We start from the raw sequence: 21,576 nt of genomic DNA on the forward strand, positions 1-21,576 counted from the left end.
CAGGAAAAAATTCCAAATGGGGTGGTTTTACGGGTTTTGTTCCCACGGCAAAACTGACCCATGCCCTTCATTCTCTGGGTCAGTACGATTACAATGATAACCCATATGTATAGGTTTTTTATGTGTAAATAGTGTAAAAATAAGTTTAAACTGATATTTTTTTATATTTTTTTTTACATTACCATATTCTGACCCCCATAACTTTTTTTATACTTATGTCTACTGAGCCGGGGCTCATTTTTACGGGACAATTCATAGTTTTATTGATACCATTTGAGTGTGCATGACTTTTGGATCACACTTTATTTCATTTTTTTGGGTAAGAGAAGCAATGAAAAAATGGCAAATCAGCCATTTTGACCCTTTTTTCTATTACACCATTTGCCGTATTGGATTTTTAATTTTTATTTTTAAATATTATGGGCGTTTTCGGTCGCGGTGATACCCAGGATGTTTACTGTATTTTTCGCCCCAAAAGACGCACTTTTTCCCCACAAAAGTGGGGGGAAAGTGCCCCTGCGTCTTATGGGGCGAATGCTGGCAGTTTACATCGCAGACTGCGATGTATTAGTGAGGAAGGACTGTAGTAGGCGGGGAGAGCGGCGGGGCCGTGCAGGCACTGTACTCTGGCCCGGCAGCTCGGTATGTACTGTTTTATACGTAGTGTTAATCATCAGATCTAAACTGAATAATGATGCGCTCCCCCTGCTCCCCATGTGTACCGTACTTACCGGTACACACGTCACGCTCCTGTAGTAAGCACTAGCAGGCCGGGCGGCCGTAACTCACGGAGGTCATGTGCCTGCTCCGCCTACTTTATGAATGAAGTAGGCGGAGCAGGCACATGACCTCCGTGAGTTACGGCCGCCTGCAGCCAGGCCTGCCTGCTAGTGCTTACTACAGGAGCGTGACTTGTACCGGTAAGTACGGTGAGCAGGGGGAGCGCATCATTATTCAGTTTAGATCTGATGATTAACACTACGTATAATACAGTACATACTGAGCTGCGGGGCCAGAGTACAGTGCCTGCGCGGCCCCGCCACTCTCCCCGCCTACTACAGTCCCTCCCTAGGAATCTGTGAATGGGATAATGATGGGGGGGGGGGGGGGTCTGTGGATGACATTATGATGGGGGGGATCTGTGGATGACACATATAGCAGTGTCATCCACAGATCCACCACCCCATAACAGTGCCATCCACAGATCCCCCCCATCATAATGCCATCCACAGATCCCCCCACCATCATAATGCCATCCACAGATCCCCCCCCAGCATCATGCAATCCACAGATCCCCCACCCCATAACAGTGCATAATCCACAGATCCCCCATAATAGTGTCATGCACAGACCGCCATTAGTTCAAACCCACCAAAAGCACTCCTTTTGGTTAAAAATATTTTTTTTCTTATTTTCCTCCTCAAAAACCTAGGTGCGTCATATGGGCCGATGCGTCTTATAGGGCGAAAAATACAGTATATTTATTGTTATTTAGGTATTTTTTGTTTAATTATATGGAAAGGGAGGTGATTTAAACTTTTATATTTTTTTTACATATATACACTGCTCAAAAAAATAAAGGGAACACTTAAACACAATGTAACTCCAAGTCAATCACACTTCTGTGAAATCAAACTGTCCACTTAGGAAGCAACACTGAGTGACAATCAATTTCACATGCTGTTGTGCAAATGGGATAGACAACAGGTGGAAATTATAGGCAATTAGCAAGACACCCCCAGTAAAGGAGTGGTAACCACAGACCACTTCTCAGTTCCTATGCTTCCTGGCTGATGTTTTGGTCACTTTTGAATGCTGGCGGTGCTTTCACTCTAGTGGTAGCATGAGACGGAGTCTACAACCCACACAAGTGGCTCAGGTGGTGCAGCTTATCCAGGATGGCAGATCAATGCGAGCTGTGTCAAGAAGGTTTGCTGTGTCTGTCAGCGTAGTGTCCAGAGCATGGAGGCGCTACCAGGAGACAGGCCAGTACATCAGGAGACGTGGAGGAGGCCAACAACCCAGCAGCAGGACCGCTACCTCCGCCTTTGTGCAAGGAGGAACAGGAGGAGCACTGCCAGAGCCCTGCAAAATGACCTCCAGCAGGCCACAAATGTGCATGTGTCTGCTCAAACTGTCAGAAACAGACTCCATGAGGGTGATATGAGGGCCCGAAGTCCACAGGTGGGGGTTGTGCTTACAGCCCAACACCGTGCAGGACGTTTGGCATTTGCCAGAGAACACCAAGATTGGCAAATTCGCCACTGGCGCCCTGTGCTCTTCACAGATGAAAGCAGGTTCACACTGAGCACATGTGACAGAGTCTGGAGACGCCGTGGAGAACGTTCTGCTGCCTGCAACATCCTCCAGCATGACCGGTTTGGCATTGGGTCAGTAATGGTGTGGGGTGGCATTTCTTTGGAGGGCCGCACAGCCCTCCATGTGCTCGCCAGAGGTAGCCTGACTGCCATTAGGTACCGAGATGAGATCCTCAGACCCCTTGTGAGACCATATGCTGGTGCGGTTGGCCCTGGGTTCCTCCTAATGCAAGACAATGCTAGACCTCATGTGGCTGGAGTGTGTCAGCAGTTCCTGCAAGACGAAGGCATTGATGCTATGGACTGGCCCGCCCGTTCCCCAGACCTGAATCCAATTGAGCACATCTGGGACATCATGTCTCGCTCTATCCACCAACGTCACGTTGCACCACAGACTGTCCAGGAGTTGGCAGATGCTTTAGTCCAGGTCTGGGAGGAGATCCCTCAGGAGACCGTCCACCACCTCATCAGAAGCATGCACAGGCGTTGTAGGGAGGTCATACAGGCACGTGGAGGCCACACACACTACTGAGCCTCATTTTGACTTGTTTTAAGGACATTACATCAAAGTTGGATCAGCCTGTGGTGTGTTTTTTCACTTTAATTTTGAGTGTGACTCCAAATCCAGACCTCCATGGGTTAAAAATTTGATTTCCATTTTTTTATTTTTGTGTGATTTTGTTGTCAGCACATTCAACTATGTAAAGAACAAAGTATTTCAGAAGAATTTTTAATTAACTCAGATCTAGGATGTGTTATTTTTGTGTTCCCTTTATTTTTTTGAGCAGTGTATTTTAAAACTTAAAAAAATAAAATTATCATCATTTTAAGGCTCATAAATTATGTTTTAGAATTTTTCATTTTGACCTATAAGCGATTAAAAAAAATTCTTAATTTCTTAAGACAATTTCTTTGCATTTTGCTCATTTCTTATGTTGAATTGCAGCATTAATGCTCTGAATTTCTTGATGATGATGATTGTGTACACGCAGTCTTATCCTTAGGGCCTCGATGCGCTTAGCTGGCTGATTCAAGAAGAAGGCATGACACTTTGCAATGGGCCGCAAAGGCCTAGAGAATAAGGCACCTATTCCAGAGACCAATTTCCTAGCACTTATCAAATAGAGAATCAAGAAAAAGGGAGGGAAGGTAGGGGGATCTCAAGGTTCAAAGGGTTCGGACGAGATGGAGAGAATGTGAAGAGAACAAAATTAATAAACGTGAGAAAAAAAGTATCTTTAAAATAGAAGGGACATTACCAACCGTGAATTTATAGACTAAAATTTAGGAAAACCCCCAAAATGATATGAACCAAAAATAAGTGTTATATAGGAAGATCAAACGCCTGTTTGAAAAGTAAGGTTTTCAGTGCACGTCTGAATGAGAGAAGACTGGGAATCATTTTCAGGGCCAGAGGTAGGTGGTTCCAAAATCTGGCCCCTTGAGCCGAAAAGGATCTACCTCCACGTCTGATCTTGTTAACTTGCAGGATGTTAAAATTTGCAGAGTTACTAGACCTCAATGTCCTCAACGGGGCATACCTGGTGAATTTACGTCACAGGTACAGGGGCCCCACACCATGGAATAGCCTATGCATGAAGCATCCAATCTTGAACATCACCCGTTGTTGGACGGGGAGCCAGTGCAAGGCATGGGAGGGAGTGATATGCTCTTGACGGGCAACACCCGTTAGTAGCCTTGCTGCGGCATTCTGCACAAGTTGAAGTCTATGCAAGTTCTTTTTAGGGAGTCCCATGTATAAGGCATTAGAATAGTCCAACCGACTGCTGATCGCTGCTCCGACCAAGGCTTTCCTGAGAGGGGATTCGATGTATTTTAAGATCCTCCTCAGAAGTTTCAGCTGGTAGTGACAGGTACTAACCACCTGATTTATCTGAGGAGCCAGGGTTAATCTGGAGTCCAAGACGCCTCCCAAGTCCCTGACCCGGATGGCTGTCTCAGGGACAGGTCCAAAAGACAATGGCCATTGGGGTGCTGAGGATGTAACTTTCTGGTCACTGAATGTAATACATTCAGTTTTGGTGCCAGTAAGCTTTAGATAATTGGCACTCATCCAGTGATCGATCTCCAAGAGACATCCGGCCAGATCGACTTGATCAACTGTTCCTTTGGCAAGCCTAAAGTACAGTTGTGTATCATCCGCATAAACATGAAACTGAAGATGGTGGCTCCTGATGATGTCGGCCAATGGTCTCAGATAGATGTTGAACAAGACTGGAGATAGTACCGAGCCTTGTGGTACTCCACAGGACAGTGGGAGATCGGCTGAGTGAAATACCCCCAGCTCCACTCGTTGTACCCTGTCCTCGAAAAATAAGACCATCCATGCCAAGGTCTTTCCATCTAATCCGGCTACCACTTTCAACCGGTTCAGTAACACTTGATGGTCAATAGTGTCAAAAGCGGATGATAGGTCCAGAAGGACTAGGACCATAGAGTCGTTCTGGTCTAATGCCATCAGTAGATCGTCCTGGACATTGACCAGAGCGGTCTCAGTACCCCTCCCAGGTCGGAATCCCGACTGGAAGTCAAGAATGTGATTGGCCTCCATATATCCCTGTAGTTGTGCAACAACCTCCCTCTCGCCTATCTTTGCAGCGAACGGCAGTCCCGAAATCGGTCTAAGGTTACTCAGATCGGTCACAGGTAGCGCCGGTTTCTTAGGCAGGGGTGTTACCACTGCCTGCTTCAGAATAGCCGCCACCTGACCGATGGAAAAGGAACTATTTATAATGTCTCGAATGTATGGTGCCATTGCAACCGTGGTGGACTTCACCACGGCCGCCGGGCATGGGTCTAGAAGCGAGGAGGAGGATCTAAGAGCTCCAATGATTTCAATCGTTCTCTCCTCAGAGATGGGCTGAAATTCTGTGAGGGAATAGGGTAAAGTTGAGAGTGAAGAAGAAAGTGTCTCGTCCATCCTATGAACCATAGGGATATTGTCCCTAAGTTTCTGGATTTTTTCAGCAAAGTAGTCGGCCATTTGCTGGCACAGTGCTTGAGAGTGCTCCGTCGTTGCAATCTTACATCTAGGATTGGCTAGTTCTTTAGCCACTTTGAAAAGTTCTCTGGTGTTGTTAGCCGCATTGCCTATTTTATTTGAGTAGTATGTGCTTTTGGTATTTTTTAATATTATCTCTATACTTTCTCATACTTATTTTGTATTTAATTTTGGTGTCTTCTATGGGATTTTTTCTCCAGGCCTTTTCAAGGGCTCTGGTAGTCTTTTTATCCTCTCCTAATTCAGCAGTGAAACAAGGCAGGTTTTTATTAGGGGGACGAGGTTGCTGTTTATGTTTCATAGGTGCTAAGGTGTTTAGTGTGGCCTCTATACAATCATTAAAAGCTGTTAGCTTTGCTTCCGTGGAGTCTATGGAGCGGAATAAATCTATATTCAGATTCTCCTTAAAGCTATTGCCAAATTCCTCCAAATTAAGAATTTTCTAGTTTCTTTGTTGGGTGAGAGTCTTATCTCTCACTGGAAAATGGGGAGCTTTTTTTTAAAGGGGGATAGTTTGAGTAAAAAGTATATTTTTATGATCAGTCCACACCAGATCATGTATGGATTGGACCTGTATCTCCACCCCGGATGTCAGAATCCAGTCCAGGATGTGGCCGCCCCTGTGAGTCGGGGAGGTCACCTCCTGCATGAAGCCAATGGTCTCAAGGGATGTTAAGCCAATGGACTCAGAGATTCAGAGCATACTAAACCAGGAAGCGGAAGCTTCTGGGTTTTTGCGCATTCAAGTGCCGTGATCTCACTTGATCACGGCATCTAAAGCATTTAAAGGGACTCTGTCACCACTTTCTAACCCCCCCTTTTAAAAGTATTGTTATCTCCATGGCGCCCCTGTGATTACAAAGGTGTTGTTAGAAGATAAATTCGCCGTCTCCTTTTGATAAAAAGAGCTTTTATCTAACCTGTCAATCTTCTTGATAAGGTGCCCAGGGCGTTTCTGTTGGTCTCAAGCTGCCGCCCGCCGCCGCCGCTGTTGGTGCCCAGCTCCTCCCCTGATGCTTTCAGCGCCGCCTGAATGTAATGAAATACGCCTCCGGCTCTCGCTCAGTGCCCCCTCCTCCTTTTCAAAGATCCCGCGCGTGCGCACAGGCCTGTGCCTGATGCGCCCGTGCGGACATTTACAATCAGCCTCATTGAGCGAAGTGCGCTCAATGAGGCTGATTGTAAATGTCCGCACGGGCGCATCAGGCACAGGCCTGTGCGCACGCGCGGGATCTTTGAAAAGGAGGAGGGGGCACTGAGCGAGAGCCGGAGGCGTATTTCATTACATTCAGGCGGCGCTGAAAGCATCAGGGGAGGAGCTGGGCACCAACAGCGGCGGGCGGCAGCTTGAGACCAACAGAAACGCCCTGGGCACCTTATCAAGAAGATTGACAGGTTAGATAAAAGCTCTTTTTATCAAAAGGAGACGGCGAATTTATCTTCTAACAACACCTTTGTAATCACAGGGGCGCCATGGAGATAACAATACTTTTAAAAGGGGGGGTTAGAAAGTGGTGACAGAGTCCCTTTAATTACCACGATCGGCATTATTGCCTATTGCGGTAATTAGCCGCAGGTCTCTGCTGTTTGAAACAGCAGAGACTTGCTGGCCATGACGCCCGCTGCACGCTCGAGCGGACATCATGCTTGTATGGCGCTGGTAGCGAAAGGGTTAACCAATAATAAAAAGGCTATAGCCTTACTATATTAACCACCTCAGCCCCCAGTGCTTAAACACCCTGAAAGACCAGGCCACTTTTTACACTTCTGACCTACACTACTTTCACCATTTATTGCTCGGTCATGCAACTTACCACCCAAATGAATTTTACCTCCTTTTCTTCTCACTAATAGAGCTTTCATTTGGTGGTATTTCATTGCTGCTGACATTTTTACTTTTTTTGTTATTAATCGAAATTTAACGATTTTTTTGCAAAAAAATGACATTTTTCACTTTCAGTTGTAAAATTTTGCAAAAAAAATGACATCCATATATAAATTTTGCTCTAAATTTATTGTTCTACATGTCTTTGATAAAAAAAAAATGTTTGGGTAAAAAAAAAATGGTTTGGGTAAAAGTTATAGCGTTTACAAACTATGGTACAAAAATGTGAATTTCCGCTTTTTGAAGCAGCTCTGACTTTCTGAGCACCTGTCATGTTTCCTGAGGTTCTACAATGCCCAGACAGTACAAACACCCCACAAATGACCCCATTTCGGAAAGTACACACCCTAAGGTATTCGCTGATGGGCATAGTGAGTTCATAGAACTTTTTATTTTTTGTCACAAGTTAGCGGAAAATGATGATTTTTTTTTTTTTTTTTTTTTTTCTTACAAAGTCTCATATTCCACTAACTTGTGACAAAAAATAAAAACTTCCATGAACTCACTATGCCCATCACGAAATACCTTGGGGTCTCTTCTTTCCAAAATGGGGTCACTTGTGGGGTAGTTATACTGCCCTGGCATTCTAGGGGCCCAAATGTGTGGTAAGGAGTTTGAAATCAAATTCTGTAAAAACTGACCAGTGAAATCCGAAAGGTGCTCTTTGGAATGTGGGCCCCTTTGCCCACCTAGGCTGCAAAAAAGTGTCACACATCTGGTATCTCCGTATTCAGGAGAAGTTGGGGAATGTGTTTTGGGGTGTCATTTTACATATACCCATGCTGGGTGAGATAAATATCTTGGTCAAATGCCAACTTTGTATAAAAAAATGGGAAAAGTTGTCTTTTGCCAAGATATTTCTCTCACCCAGCATGGGTATATGTAAAAAGACACCCCAAAACACATTCCCCAACTTCTCCTGAATACGGAGATACCAGATGTGTGACACTTTTTTGCAGCCTAGGTGGGCAAAGGGGCCCATATTCCAAAGAGCACCTTTCGGATTTCACTCGTCATTTTTTACAGAATTTGATTTCAAACTCCTTACCACACATTTGGGCCCCTAGAATGCCAGGGCAGTATAACTACCCCACAAGTGACCCCATTTTGGAAAGAAGAGACCCCAAGGTATTCGCTGATGGGCATAGTGAGTTCATGGAAGTTTTTATTTTTTGTCACAAGTTAGTGGAATATGAGACTTTGTATGAAAAAAAAAAATATATAAAAAAAATCATCATTTTCCACTAACTTGTGACAAAAAATAAAAATTCTAGGAACTCGCCATGCCCCTCACGGAATACCTTGGGGTGTCTTCTTTCCAAAATGGGGTCACTTGTGGGGTAGTTATACTGCCCTGGCATTTTCCAGGGGCCCTAATGTGTGGTAAGTAGGTAAATGACCAGTGAAATCCAAAAGGTGCTCTTTGGAATATGGGCCCCTTTGCCCACCTAGGCTGCAAAAAAGTGCCACACATGTGGTATCTCCGTACTCAGGAGAAGTTGGGGAATGTGTTTTGGGGTGTCTTTTTACATATACCCATGCTGGGTGAGAGAAATATCTTGGCAAAAGACAACTTTTCCAATTTTTTTATACAAAGTTGGCATTTGACCAAGATATTTATCTCACCCAGCATGGGTATATGTAAAATGACACCCCAAAACACATTCCCCACCTTCTCCTGAGTACGGAGATACCAGATGTGTGACACTTTTTTGCAGCCTAGGTGGGCAAAGGGGCCCATATTCCAAAGAGCACCTTTCGGATTTCACTCGTCATTTTTTACAGAATTTGATTTCAAACTCCTTACCACACATTTGGGCCCCTAAAATACCAGGGCATTATACCTACCCCACAAGTGACCCCATTTTGGAAAGAATAGACCCCAAGGTATTCGCTGATGGGCATAGTGAGTTCATGGAAGTTTTTATTTTTTGTCACAAGTTAGTGGAATATGAGACTTTGTATGAAAAAAAAAAAAAAAAAAAAATCATCATTTTCCACTAACTTGTGACAAAAAATAAAAAATTCTAGGAACTCGCCATGCCCCTCACGGAATACCCTGGGGTGTCTTCTTTCCAAAATGGGGTCACTTGTGGGGTAGTTATACTGCCCTGGCATTTTCCAGGGGCCCTAATGTGTGGTAAGTAGGTAAATGACCAGTGAAATCCGAAAGGTGCTCTTTGGAATATGGGCCCCTTTGCCCACCTAGGCTGCAAAAAAGTGTCACACATCTGGTATCTCCGTACTCGGGAGAAGTTGGGGAATGTGTTTTGGGGTGTCTTTTTACATATACCCATGCTGGGTGAGAGAAATATCTTGGCAAAAGACAACTTTTCCCATTTTTTTATACAAAGTTGGCATTTGACCAAGATATTTATCTCATCCAGCATGGGTATATGTAAAATGACACCCCAAAACACATTCCCCAACTTCTCCTGAGTACGGCGATACCAGATGTGTGACACTTTTTTGCAGCCTAGATGCGCAAAGGGGCCCAAATTCCTTTTAGGAGGGCATTTTTAGACATTTGGATACCAGACTTCTTCTCACGCTTTGGGGCCCCTAGAATGCCAGAGCAGTATAAATACCCCACATGTGACCCCATTTTGGAAAGAAGACACCCCAAGGTATTCAATGAGGGGCATGGCGAGTTCATAGAAATTTTTTTTTTTTGGCACAAGTTAGCGGAAATTGATATTTTTTATTTTTTTCTCACAAAGTCTCCCGTTCCGCTAACTTGGGACAAAAATTTCAATCTTTCATGGACTCAATATGCCCCTCACGGAATACCTGGGGGTGTCTTCTTTCCGAAATGGGGTCACATGTGGGGTATTTATACTGCCCTGGCATTCTAGGGGCCCTAAAGCGTGAGAAGAAGTCTGGAATATAAATGTCTAAAAAATTTTACGCATTTGGATTCCGTGAGGGGTATGGTGAGTTCATGTGAGATTTAATTTTTTGTCACAAGTTAGTGGAATATGAGACTTTGTAAGAAAAAAAATAATAATTCCGCTAACTTGGGCCAAAAAAATGTCTGAATGGAGCCTTACAGGGGGGTGATCAATGACAGGGGGGTGATCAATGACAGGGGGGTTGATCAATGACAGGGGGTTGATCAATGACAGGGGGGTGATCAATGACAGGGGGGTGATCAATGACAGGGGGGTGATCAATGACAGGGGGGTTGATCAATGACAGGGGGTTGATCAATGACAGGGGGGTGATCAATGACAGGGGTGGTGATCAATGACAGGGGTGGTGATCAATGACAGGGGGGTGATCAGGCAGTCTATATGGGGTGATCACCACAGTCATTGATCATGCCCCTGTAAGGCTTCATTCAGACGTCCGGATGCGTTTTGCGGATCCGATCCATCTATCAGTGGATCCGTAAAAATCATGCGGACGTCTGAATGGAGCTTTACAGGGGGGTGATCAATGACAGGGGGGTAATCAATGACAGGGGGGTGATCAGGGAGTCTATATGGGGTGATCACCACAGTCATTGATCATGCCCCTGTAAGGCTTCATTCAGACGTCCGGATGCGTTTTGCGGATCCGATCCATCTATCAGTGGATCCGTAAAAATCATGCGGACGTCTGAATGGAGCTTTACAGGGGGGTAATCAATGACAGGGGGGTGATCAATGACAGGGGGGTGATCAGGGAGTCTATATGGGGTGATAACCACAGTCATTGATCATGCCCCTGTAAGGCTTCATTCAGACGTCCGGATGCGTTTTGCGGATCCGATCCATCTATCAGTGGATCCGTAAAAATCATGCGGACATCTGAATGGAGCTTTACAGGGGGGTGATCAGGGAGTCTATATGGGGTGATCACCACAGTCATTGATCATGCCCCTGTAAGGCTTCATTCAGACGTCCGGATGCGTTTTGCGGATCCGATCCATCTATCAGTGGATCCGTAAAAATCATGCGGACGTCTGAATGGAGCTTTACAGGGGGGTAATCAATGACAGGGGGGTGATCAGGGAGTCTATATGGGGTGATAACCACAGTCATTGATCATGCCCCTGTAAGGCTTCATTCAGACGTCCGGATGCGTTTTGCGGATCCGATCCATCTATCAGTGGATCCGTAAAAATCATGCGGACATCTGAATGGAGCTTTACAGGGGGTTGATCAATGACAGGGGGGTAATCAATGACAGGGGGGTGATCAGGGGTGATTAGGGGTGATCAGGGGCTAATAAGGGGTTAATAAGTGACGGGGGGGGTGTAGTGTAGTGTAGTGGTGCTTGGTGGGACTTTACTGAGCTACCTGTGTCCTCTGGTGGTCGATCCAAACAAAGGGGACCACCAGAGGACCAGGTAGCAGGTATATTAGACGCTGTTATCAAAACAGCGTCTAATATACCTGTTAGGGGTTAAAAAAAACACATCTCCAGCCTGCCAGCGAACGATCGCCGCTGGCAGGCTGGAGATCAACTCTCTTACCTTCCGTTCCTGTGAGCGCGCGCGCCTGTGTGCGCGCGTTCACAGGAAATCTCGCGTCTCGCGAGAGGACGCGCCGGCGCGTCCAGGAGGAATGAATCAACCACCTCCAGGACGCGTCTGTGCGTACAGCGGTCCGGAGGTGGTTAAAATATAGTTTTTTTCTGCTTCAAAAGCTAATACATATTACTGGTTTCATTATAATCATATATTGTGCCTGTGAATAAACCAGTAATATGTTTTAGCTTTCTGAGCATAAAAAACACAAATCTCAATATAGTAAGGCTATAGATTTTTATGATGGATTAAATGAGGGAGAAAATAAATAACTTAAGAAAAAAATCTCTGCTGGGACTTGAACTTAGGATCTCTTTATGCAAGGCTGACCATGTATCACAAGGCTATAGGCTTACCATATAAAGGTAAGCAGAGCGGGCTACTTAAAACCGGAAGAAGTCCACAGCTGGTGACTCCACACAGGATTCATTGGGGCACCGGCACAGATTATCACTGGTCAAGCCGGAGTATGGTGGGCTGCGACATCATCACATGGACGCACCTAACCAACCCCATATAGTCATCTTTTTGGGCACGCAAGTACCATTAATATAATAACTATCACCCATGTTTTGGCTCACATGGAAGAATTAATGTGACCATTCTTGTGTATCATGAGCAGATACACTACCAGCTAACATATGGTTATGGTGAAATGTTTAGATGTTCGTGTCTAGAGGGGGAATAAACCCATCCCCTAAATATATATAGGGCTGTGACCCTGATGTGTGTGGTTCTGACTGTACCGTCCAAGAGTGTGGACTGATGGTGTAGGGCAGGCATGTCCAAACTGCGGCCCTCCAGCTGTTGCAAAACTACAACTCCCAGCATGCCCTAATAGCTGTAAGCTATCCAGGCATGCTGGGAGTTGTAGTTTTGCAACAGCTGGAGGGCCGCAGTTTGGACATGCCTGGTGTAGGGCTATAAATACTGAAAGCCTCACACTGGTGACAAACCTATTGTACTGTCATCCATGATGAGGAAGATTGTGTCCTGTCATGTGAATATTGATGCCTATTATATATCCCCTGATGAGCCCAAGTTATTGGTATGGGTGAAACGCGTTGGGGTATATATACATATACCAATAATACATCTGGCATCGTAATGAACGGCTGCGTCACAATAATGCACTACTGAGAGTGTCGAGCAGCCGTCTAGAATGTGTATCATAGAATCCCTTTTTTTTTTTCTCACTCTAAACGACATTTTGGATCCAGCATGTATTTGTATGATGCAATAACCTGTGCATATATCTTTATTATTTTCTGTATTTAGCCTAGGCCACTCCCTAGGACACTACGACTAGACCTAGTCCAAGCATCATCGATAGGGGTATACCAGGGTAATACAGGAGGTTCCTGAACACGGGATCGCCCTTATCGGGGAGGCTATTCAGTTTTTTAGGCAGGAATAAATATCTTAGGGCCACATTTAGGGACAGGCCCACTTTAGAAATCAGCATCCTGTCTGGAATCCTACGTCCTGAGAGATTCCACCAAGGCACAGATATAACTTGGTTCAGAGCACTTACCGCTGGTTCATCCATAGATTGTCGATTTTAGTTTTTTCTGTCTTTGTTTTAAATGGGAGTTTTTATTTATTTATACGTATTATATAATAAAGGCTACGTTTTAAGGCAGGTGGTATCCTGTGACAATTACCATATAAAGAGTAAAGATATTTCTATCCTTAGAAAGCTAATACATATTACTGGTTTCTTTATAGTCATATATTGTGCCTGTGAATAAACCATTAATATGTATTAGATTTCTAAGCATAGAAATCCACTCTTCTCATTATGATAAGGTTATATTAAAGAGGAGCTTTCACTAGTTTAAAAACTAAAAACTAACTATATCAGTGGGCAGAGCGGCGCCCAGGGGTCCCCCTGCACTTACTAGTATGTCTGGGAGCCGCTCCGTTCGCCCGGTATAGGCTCCGGTGTGTGCAGCTCCCTCTGTTGTACGGGGCGGAGTTTTTGTATTAGGGGAGTCCCAGGCTATGAGCTGTGCGCTACGATTGGCCAGCGCTGCAGCAAGGGACAACCCTAATACAAAAACTCTGCCCCGTACAACAGAGGGAGCTGCACACACCGGAGCCTATACCGGGCGAACGGAGCGGCGCCCAGACATACTAGTAAGTGCAGGGGGACCCCTGGGCGCCGCTCTTCCCACTGATATAGTTAGTTTTTCGTTTTTAAACTAGTGAAAGGTCCTCTTTAAGTAGTGTATATGATACCTACATGCCAGGACACAGCTCTGCCCTTAGCATGCTGATTTCTAGCCCTGTCAATCAAGGGGAGAGGGTAGTGTGCAGAGCACAGGATTGTTACAAAAACAGTGCTCCAAGGATTCAGCCCGCCCCTGGTGCTCCAATGTGCCGACTTGAATATGAATAGAAATGCAGATATCTCAGCAGCTATTTAACATACAGACAAAAGAAAGAAAGGTATTGCTTTAAGCAGCATGATCAACCCTACCAACCTTGGTTTAATAGGGTTGACCAGGCTGACAGAGCCTTTTTAAATTATATAAATATTACTGAAATGAAGGGAAAAACAATTGTGCCATTTTTATTTACACTGTTTACCGATTAAGGACAGCGCACTGTCCGAAATGCGTTGGAAAGAGGTTTGACACTCGCAACCATCCGTAGTTGCATAGCGATATCACTAGTTGCTCCTTAACAGCGCGAGTTGTAATTCTGAACAAACGGAATCGCGCCACCGGCCGGGGCGCGATCCATAGCCTAGATACCACACCCGTTACAGCGCGAGTCCCACACTGCATTTAGAGAAAGACAGATGCCGCAGAGAAAGAAACCATCAGTAAGGTAATTTGGAATAGAAACTGATTGTACTACGGCGGGTATCTTTCAGCAGGGGGATCATATCTTATTCGGGGAAGGTAGTGCGTGGTATCATAGAGATTGGTCTATAATTTACGTGTTATGTGCAGCGGTTTGAGCGGTTCTGCTGCAATACTGCAGCCAAACATAGAGGAGCAGGGCACAAGCGCCAGTGGAATATACAGCTATATTGATATAAGATTATAATTTCTGCGTATGGCAAAATGGCCTGACACAAAAATGTTATGGCTGTTCTGACTATGAATGTGAGAAGGGCCGTTGGGGGGGGGGGGGGAAAGCTCATATGGTTTGCCTGTATGGGACCCTGAAATTCCTGATGGTAGGACTGCGTATGCCCTCTACTGCTCACAGTGCATCACCTGTTTCTTATAAAAGCCTGCTCCTCAATCAGGTTGCCTTCTCCGATAATTATGGGGCCTGCTTCAGCATAAATACGAGCTTTGGGGTGAACTACTGTCCTTGGCCCTGGAAAAAAATGAATCGACAAATAAACAATTTTAGGGTGCATTCACATCACCGTTTAGGTTTCCTTTCTTCTGATCCGTCAGAAGAAGAGAGAAAAAAAAAAACAGGATCCATTAAAAAAAACGGATCCTGTTGTATCAGTTGTCATCCGCTTGAGCCATTTCCGTAAGAGATTCGTTTTTAAGGAAAAAACTGCATGCAATACTTTTGTTTCCATTAAAAAAAACGGATCTCAGATGTAAATGGCTCAAATGGATGACAACTGATGCAATAGGATCCGTTTTTTTACTGGATCCTGTAAAAAAAACTGATCCTCTGCAATCCTAAGGGTACTTTCACACTTGCGGCCGAGGATTCCGGCAGGCAGATCCGGCAATCTGGACGCAAAGAGATGCATTTGCGAGACGTCTCACAAATGCATTGCAATACCGGATCCGGCCTTCCGGTTGTCATCCGGAAAAACGGATCCGGTATTTATTTTTTTCACAAATTTAATGGTCTGCGCATGCGCGGACGGAAAGGACGGATTCGTCTTTCCGGAATACTTGGGGCCGGATCCGGCATTAATGCATTTCAATGGAAATTAATGCCGCATCCGGCATTCCGGCAAGTGTTCAGGACTTTTGGCTGGAGAGAAAACTGCAGCATGCTGCGGTATTTTCTCCGCCCAAAAAACGTAAGAGGGACTGAACTGATGCCTCCTGATGCATACTGAACTCTCCATTCAGAATGCATTAGGATAAAACTGATCAGTTTTTTTCCGGTATTGAGCCCCTAGGACGGAACTCAACACCGGAAAACAAAAACGCTAGTGTGAAAGTACCTTAAGCAGAACTGATGCAACAGGATCAGTTTTTTTTTTTTACAGGATCCCGTTTTTTTCCCCTCTCTCTTCTTCTGACGGATCAGAAGAACGGAAAGCTAAACGGCGATGTAAATTCACCCTTAGATGATAATTGGAGAACAAAGCAAGAGATCCAACACACAAACTTATTCCAATTATTACATTCATATTTATTACATATTCTTTATAACCTGTCTGCATGAAATGCAGTGCAGTCTGCAGGCAGCATACTATAGAGCAGGATAACCTGAGTAAATTCATGTCTTTTTTTGTAAAAAGTTATCAAAACTTGTAATTGATACATTTAAATCTCTGCTTTTTCTGGCCTCATTTGAACCTGGAGGTTTCTTATCAGTGATTAATAGTGTTCTCTGTAAAAGCATGTATACACAGATAGCTGTACACGGGGGAGATGTTATTAGTGATTGATAGCATTCTCTGTGTAAGTGTGTATACATAGATAGTTGTACACAGGGGATGTGTTATCAGTGATTGATAGCATGTGTAAGTGTGTATACAGAGAGCTGTCAGTCACTGATAGTTGCACACAGGGAGTTGTTATCAGTGATTGAAAGGATTCTCTGTGTAAATGTGTGTACATAGATAGCGGTCACTGATAGTTGTATACAGAGGAGGTGTTATCAGTGATTAATAGCATTCTCAATGTAATGTGTATACATATACTACTCACAAAAAATTTGGGATATTTGGCTTTCAGGTGAAATAAATGGAAAAGGTAAAAAGTTCACTCTACAGTGATATTATATCATGAAAGTAGGGCATTTAAGTAGAAGCATGCAATGGTGATTTCCTCATCTCAATCAATTTATTTAAACAAAAGCCAACAACAGTGGTGGGTATACCCTGGCAAATTTTTTTTTAAATGTCTCAAAAACTTGTCCTGTGGCATTAAGCATCAATGACAGCTTGACAACGACGTCTCATGCTGTTCACAAGTCGACTTATTGTCTGCCGAGGCATGGCATCCCACTCTTCTTGAAGGGCGGCCCTCAGGTCATTGAGGTTCTGCGGTACAGAGTTATGAGGCTCTACACAGCAACTCAGCTGATCCCATAGGTTTTCAATGGGATTCAGGTCTGAAGAAAGTGCAGGCCACTCCATTTGAGTTACTCCAGTCTCCAGCAGCCGTTCTGTGTTGTTTATGCAGAGGCACAATGACTGGATTAATGATATTCAAGTAATATGGGCTTGTCACTGTACCATTCACAAAGTGTATTTGTATTGACCAGACACACTTGCCCACACTGTAACAATACCACCACCACCAACAAAGGCTTACCAGTGGCTGGTGCATTGTGCTCTCCTTGACGTCTCCAACATCATTGGCGGCCATCATTTCTGCTCAGCATGAATCAACTTTCATCAGTGAACAGCACTGAGGCCCACTGGTCCCTCGACCAGCGTAGATGCTCCCTGACCCTGCAGACCACGCTGATGTAAACGGTTTTGAATGGTCTGACACTTGGCTGCCTCTCACCTCCCGTAATGTGGCTGGTGTTGTGTGGCATTCATCATCCGGTTCTGCAGGGCATTGTTCACAATGAAGCGGTCATCAGTGTGGGATGTGGCCAAAGGATGTCCACTTCTATGCCTTTCTGTGACCCTTCCAGTCTCTGTATCTCTGTTGCAACCTGTTCATGACACTCTGTGACACTCTAAGCTCGGTTGCCACTTCCATCTGAGAATATCCTGCTTGAAGCCTCGCAATGGCGAGGTACTTTTGATCAGTTGTTAGGTGTCGTCTTGGTCTGGCTGCCATGGTAATCTCCCTGCTGCTGTGTGTACAAAGCCCAGGGCAGTAGGGAGAGTGCGAGATCCAATTCACCCTAATAAGAGATCTATTAGGGTGAATAGGACTAGGGATTAAAAGATCCCAGGTTCTAGCCCCTAAGGCCTAGTTCCCACGAACGTGTGTGATCCGTGGCCGAATTGCGGGCCGCAATACATGGCCACAGTTCCGTGTGCATTCTGCATCACGGATGCGGACCCATTCACTTCAATGGGTCCGCAAATCCGGAATTGCGGAACGGCCGCACGGAACGCGACCCCTCGGAAGCACTTCGGAGTCCCGTACCGTTCCGCAAAAAGATAGAACATGTCCAATCTTTTTGTGGAACGGGCGGATCGCGGACCCATTAAGGCTCCATTCACACGTCCGCAACGTGTTTTGCGGATACACGGAGCCGCAAAACACGGAAAGCGGCAATGTGCGTTCCGCATTTTGCAGACCGCGCATTGCCGGCACGAATAGAATATGCCTGTTCTTGTCCTCAATTGCGGACAAGAATAGGACATGTTCTATTCTTTTGCGGAACGGAAGTGTGGACCCGGAAGTACGTCACCGGATCTCCAGAAAATGCCTTTGCCCTGCGCAATTTAGCAGAGGGCAAAAGAGAGAATCGGAGCATAAACTGCTCCGATGCTCAAGTCAGGGGGGCTGCCTGGGTGAAAACGGACAAGATTGGAGCCAGTTCTGATCCTGGCCACTGCCACCAGGTGTCAGCTGTGTAACGCCATAAACCATCTATGTATGGAGTGGACTATCCATACAATAGTGACAGCGATTATGCACGAGAGTTCGGTTGGCTTTGCCGAACAGACAGCTGTGAGTCACAGGCGAAGGGGCCGTGGATACCTTGACTTCAAGCATTAATAGAAAATGGCGCGCTCAGGGGATAAAAGAACGTTTTTTCATTCTTTTACCGCATATGACCGCAGGAAGAAAACGATCATTAGAAACACACTGCTGACTACTTTAAGGCACTGCTTGTGGTTTGGGATGGTTTTTGATGCTGACAGATTCCCTTTAAAAAATCAGTCTTCTACCAAAAGAACCATGAGCAACCAATTGCAAGCAAATACTGGACCGAAGCATGCAAATATACATGGTGATATACATACTTACCAATTGTGACTTCTCCTTTAATTTCACTTTCCACGCAGACAACTGCTCCTGGGGCAATTTTAACACTGAAATGACAAAAGTTTACAGCTGCTAAAATGTTTTATGATAAATTAGGACAATGAAAATGCAGCAATGTTGGCTCATGCACACGGCCGTAGCAGTTATTGCGGTCTGAAAATTGGATCTGCAAACCGCATTTTGCGGAATGGAAGAGCCAGTCCCTAATAGAACAGTCCTATCCATGTCTGTAATATGGAGAAGAATAGGACACATTCTATTTTTTTTGTGGGTGCCGCGGACCGGACATACTTGTGCTGTCCGCATCTTTTGTGGCCCCATTGAAGTGAATGCGCACAGAAACCACGGTCGTGAGCAGGAGGCCTAAGGCTGTGTTGACATCTCCGTTAGAGAAGATCCAGCAGACTGATCTGGCGTTTATGCCGGAAAGCCTCTGGATCACTGCCGGATTCCATTATAGTCAATAGGGATCCAATGATGAACTGTTGAATCCGGCAATGCCAGAGCCGGTGAACGCCAGCATGCTGCACTCTGACGCAAATGTTCACCGGAGATGTGAATGTGGCCTAACACAAATGTGAAGACAAACTTCAAATGACCACATATTGAGGAATCAGGGATTAAAATTTCATTTGAAAAGAGGATATATAACCTAACAGTTCCTTTAAGGCCTCAGGCACACGACCATTGTTTTGGTCCGCATCCTAGCCGCAGGTTTGGCGGCTCGGATGCGGACCCATTCACTTCAAAGGGGCCGCAAAAGATGCGGACAGCACTCCGTGTGCTGTGCGCATCCGTTGCTCCGTTCCGTGGCCCCACAAAAAAAGTATAACCTGTCCTATTCTTGTCCGTTTTGCGGACAAGAATAGGCAGTTATATCAATGGCTGTCTGTGCCGTTCAGCAAATTGCATAACGCACACAGACGCGATCCGCAATTTGAGGACCGCAAAACACACAATGGTCGTGTGCATGAGGCCTAAAGGGAACATGTCACTTGTATTTGTTTTTGCCAGTTAACCAGTGACACACATCCTTTTTCTAATCTGTTATTTTTTTCTGATTGCAGATTTTTTTTTAACCCCTGGAGTCCCTACGGGAACCATAAAAAAGTGTAACAAAATAAAAAAGAAGTTTTGAAAAAAAAAATATTTTTTTTTAAATATAAGAATTCAAATCACCCTCCTTCCCCCCACCCCAAAAAAAAAAATAAAATACACATCATACACAGTTTATACACATAACTACAAGTTATAGGGGTCAGAATATGGCGACGAAAAAAATAAACAGATCTTTTATTATTTTATCAAAAGGCAAGAAAAACTGCACCTATAAGGACGAGCCTCCCTAGCATCGAGGCTCTAGATTGGATTATGAGGCTATTTCTACTATTGGTATTATGAGATCAGCCCCCTGTCCTGCAATGTAACACCACCCCTAACAGGGCCGCTGATGGAGGGGCACACGACCAGACCGTCCAGCAATGGCACAGTACACAACACATGTGCAGTCTTATGTAATGGAGGCGGCTGATGGACGGGTTCGGTCACATGAAGGGGCTGGTGTGATGGCGCACACGAGACGGTAATGCTCAGACATGAGGGGCTGCAGGATTGTCTTCAGGGGGCACTACGTGGTCACTTGCGTGTGTTTCGGGGGGGGGGGAGTACAGCTACAAGGCAATTTTTGGGTTAACTTCTCGGAACCAGATACCGCAGTGTAGCTACAGGAATGAATGGCGCTGCAGTGCAAATCACATGTTTGCTGCAATGAAATGGAACAGAAATCTCTGCACTGCAACGCGCCAGTCAGGTCACACCCAAAATGACTATGTAGCCTCATGGGCTCTGAGGATGCCGTGGGGTGCTCACTGGGGACTCTCCTATGAGCCCACACATTACCAAAGACACATTCCACCAGCTCCAGGGTCCCTCTCCTGTGCTATGAAGGAGCATCCATTCCAGTACAGTAATGGGATGTCACATGCATCCAACTCTGCACGACATGGGCCATTAGAATACAGCCCAGTACTAATGCCCTGCACTTCACCCCTCTAAACACGCACATCCCCAGACATTAGGAACTAGCTGTCACCTCTTCTGCAGCTGCGCCTGCTTCAGAATATCCGCCATCTTTACGTGGGAGGTGGACGCTGACTCCTGTGATGACGTCACGGTCATGTGATCAGTCAGTGAGAAGGGAGGAGTCGGTCTGTGAGTTACTCTCCGGCTTCAGCGCATGACCGGAAGTAGGTGTGTTTTACTGTGTTTGTATACGATACGTGCGGTAGAGCTGGGCACGTGTAATGTCCATACAGTAGAGGCGTTGGTGCAAAGCAGTTCTGTGTGTACAGACGGAAGACCGGAGGTTACCGGATCCGGCATACCCCATGAACCATGGTGGGATCCAGCCGCTTTCCGACACATTGGAAGGACAAGGATGCTGGAAACGCGATCCAATATAGACAAAGCGGTCCGGCAGTGCTCAGCCATGTCTGCCTATGCTGGGTTGCAGCTGGAACTCCTGCGGCCACCATTATAGTGAATAGGGACAAATTCCAGCCGTGCTAGTTGTGCTGGCAGGCAGGGCCGCTGATAGAAATCATGGGGCCCCGTACAGCATACATGACGGGGCCCCCTTCAGCTCCACCCCCTGATCCCTCCTTCAGCCACACCCCTGGCCCCGCCCTTGGCCCCTCCCCAGACGCCGCCTTGAA

General features: G+C 45.5%; 1 protein-coding gene across 1 annotated transcript in view; it reads right to left on the reverse strand.

The window, feature by feature from the left end:
- Window positions 1-21,092, reverse strand: part of DCTN6 (dynactin subunit 6) — a 41,170-nt gene extending 20,078 nt beyond the window's left edge. Inside the window, exons 1-3 of the mRNA XM_040418044.1 lie at window positions 20,955-21,092; window positions 18,845-18,909; window positions 14,969-15,074 (exon numbers count right to left, since the gene is read on the reverse strand). Of these exons, the coding sequence (XP_040273978.1) occupies window positions 14,969-15,074; window positions 18,845-18,909; window positions 20,955-21,040 (257 nt within the window). The 5' untranslated portion in view covers window positions 21,041-21,092. The remainder of the gene's footprint in view (window positions 1-14,968; window positions 15,075-18,844; window positions 18,910-20,954) is intronic.
- Window positions 21,093-21,576: the final 484 nt, after the last annotated feature.

Source organism: Bufo bufo, chromosome 2 (genome assembly GCF_905171765.1).
Source record: "Bufo bufo chromosome 2, aBufBuf1.1, whole genome shotgun sequence".
Lineage (NCBI taxonomy): Eukaryota > Metazoa > Chordata > Amphibia > Anura > Bufonidae > Bufo > Bufo bufo.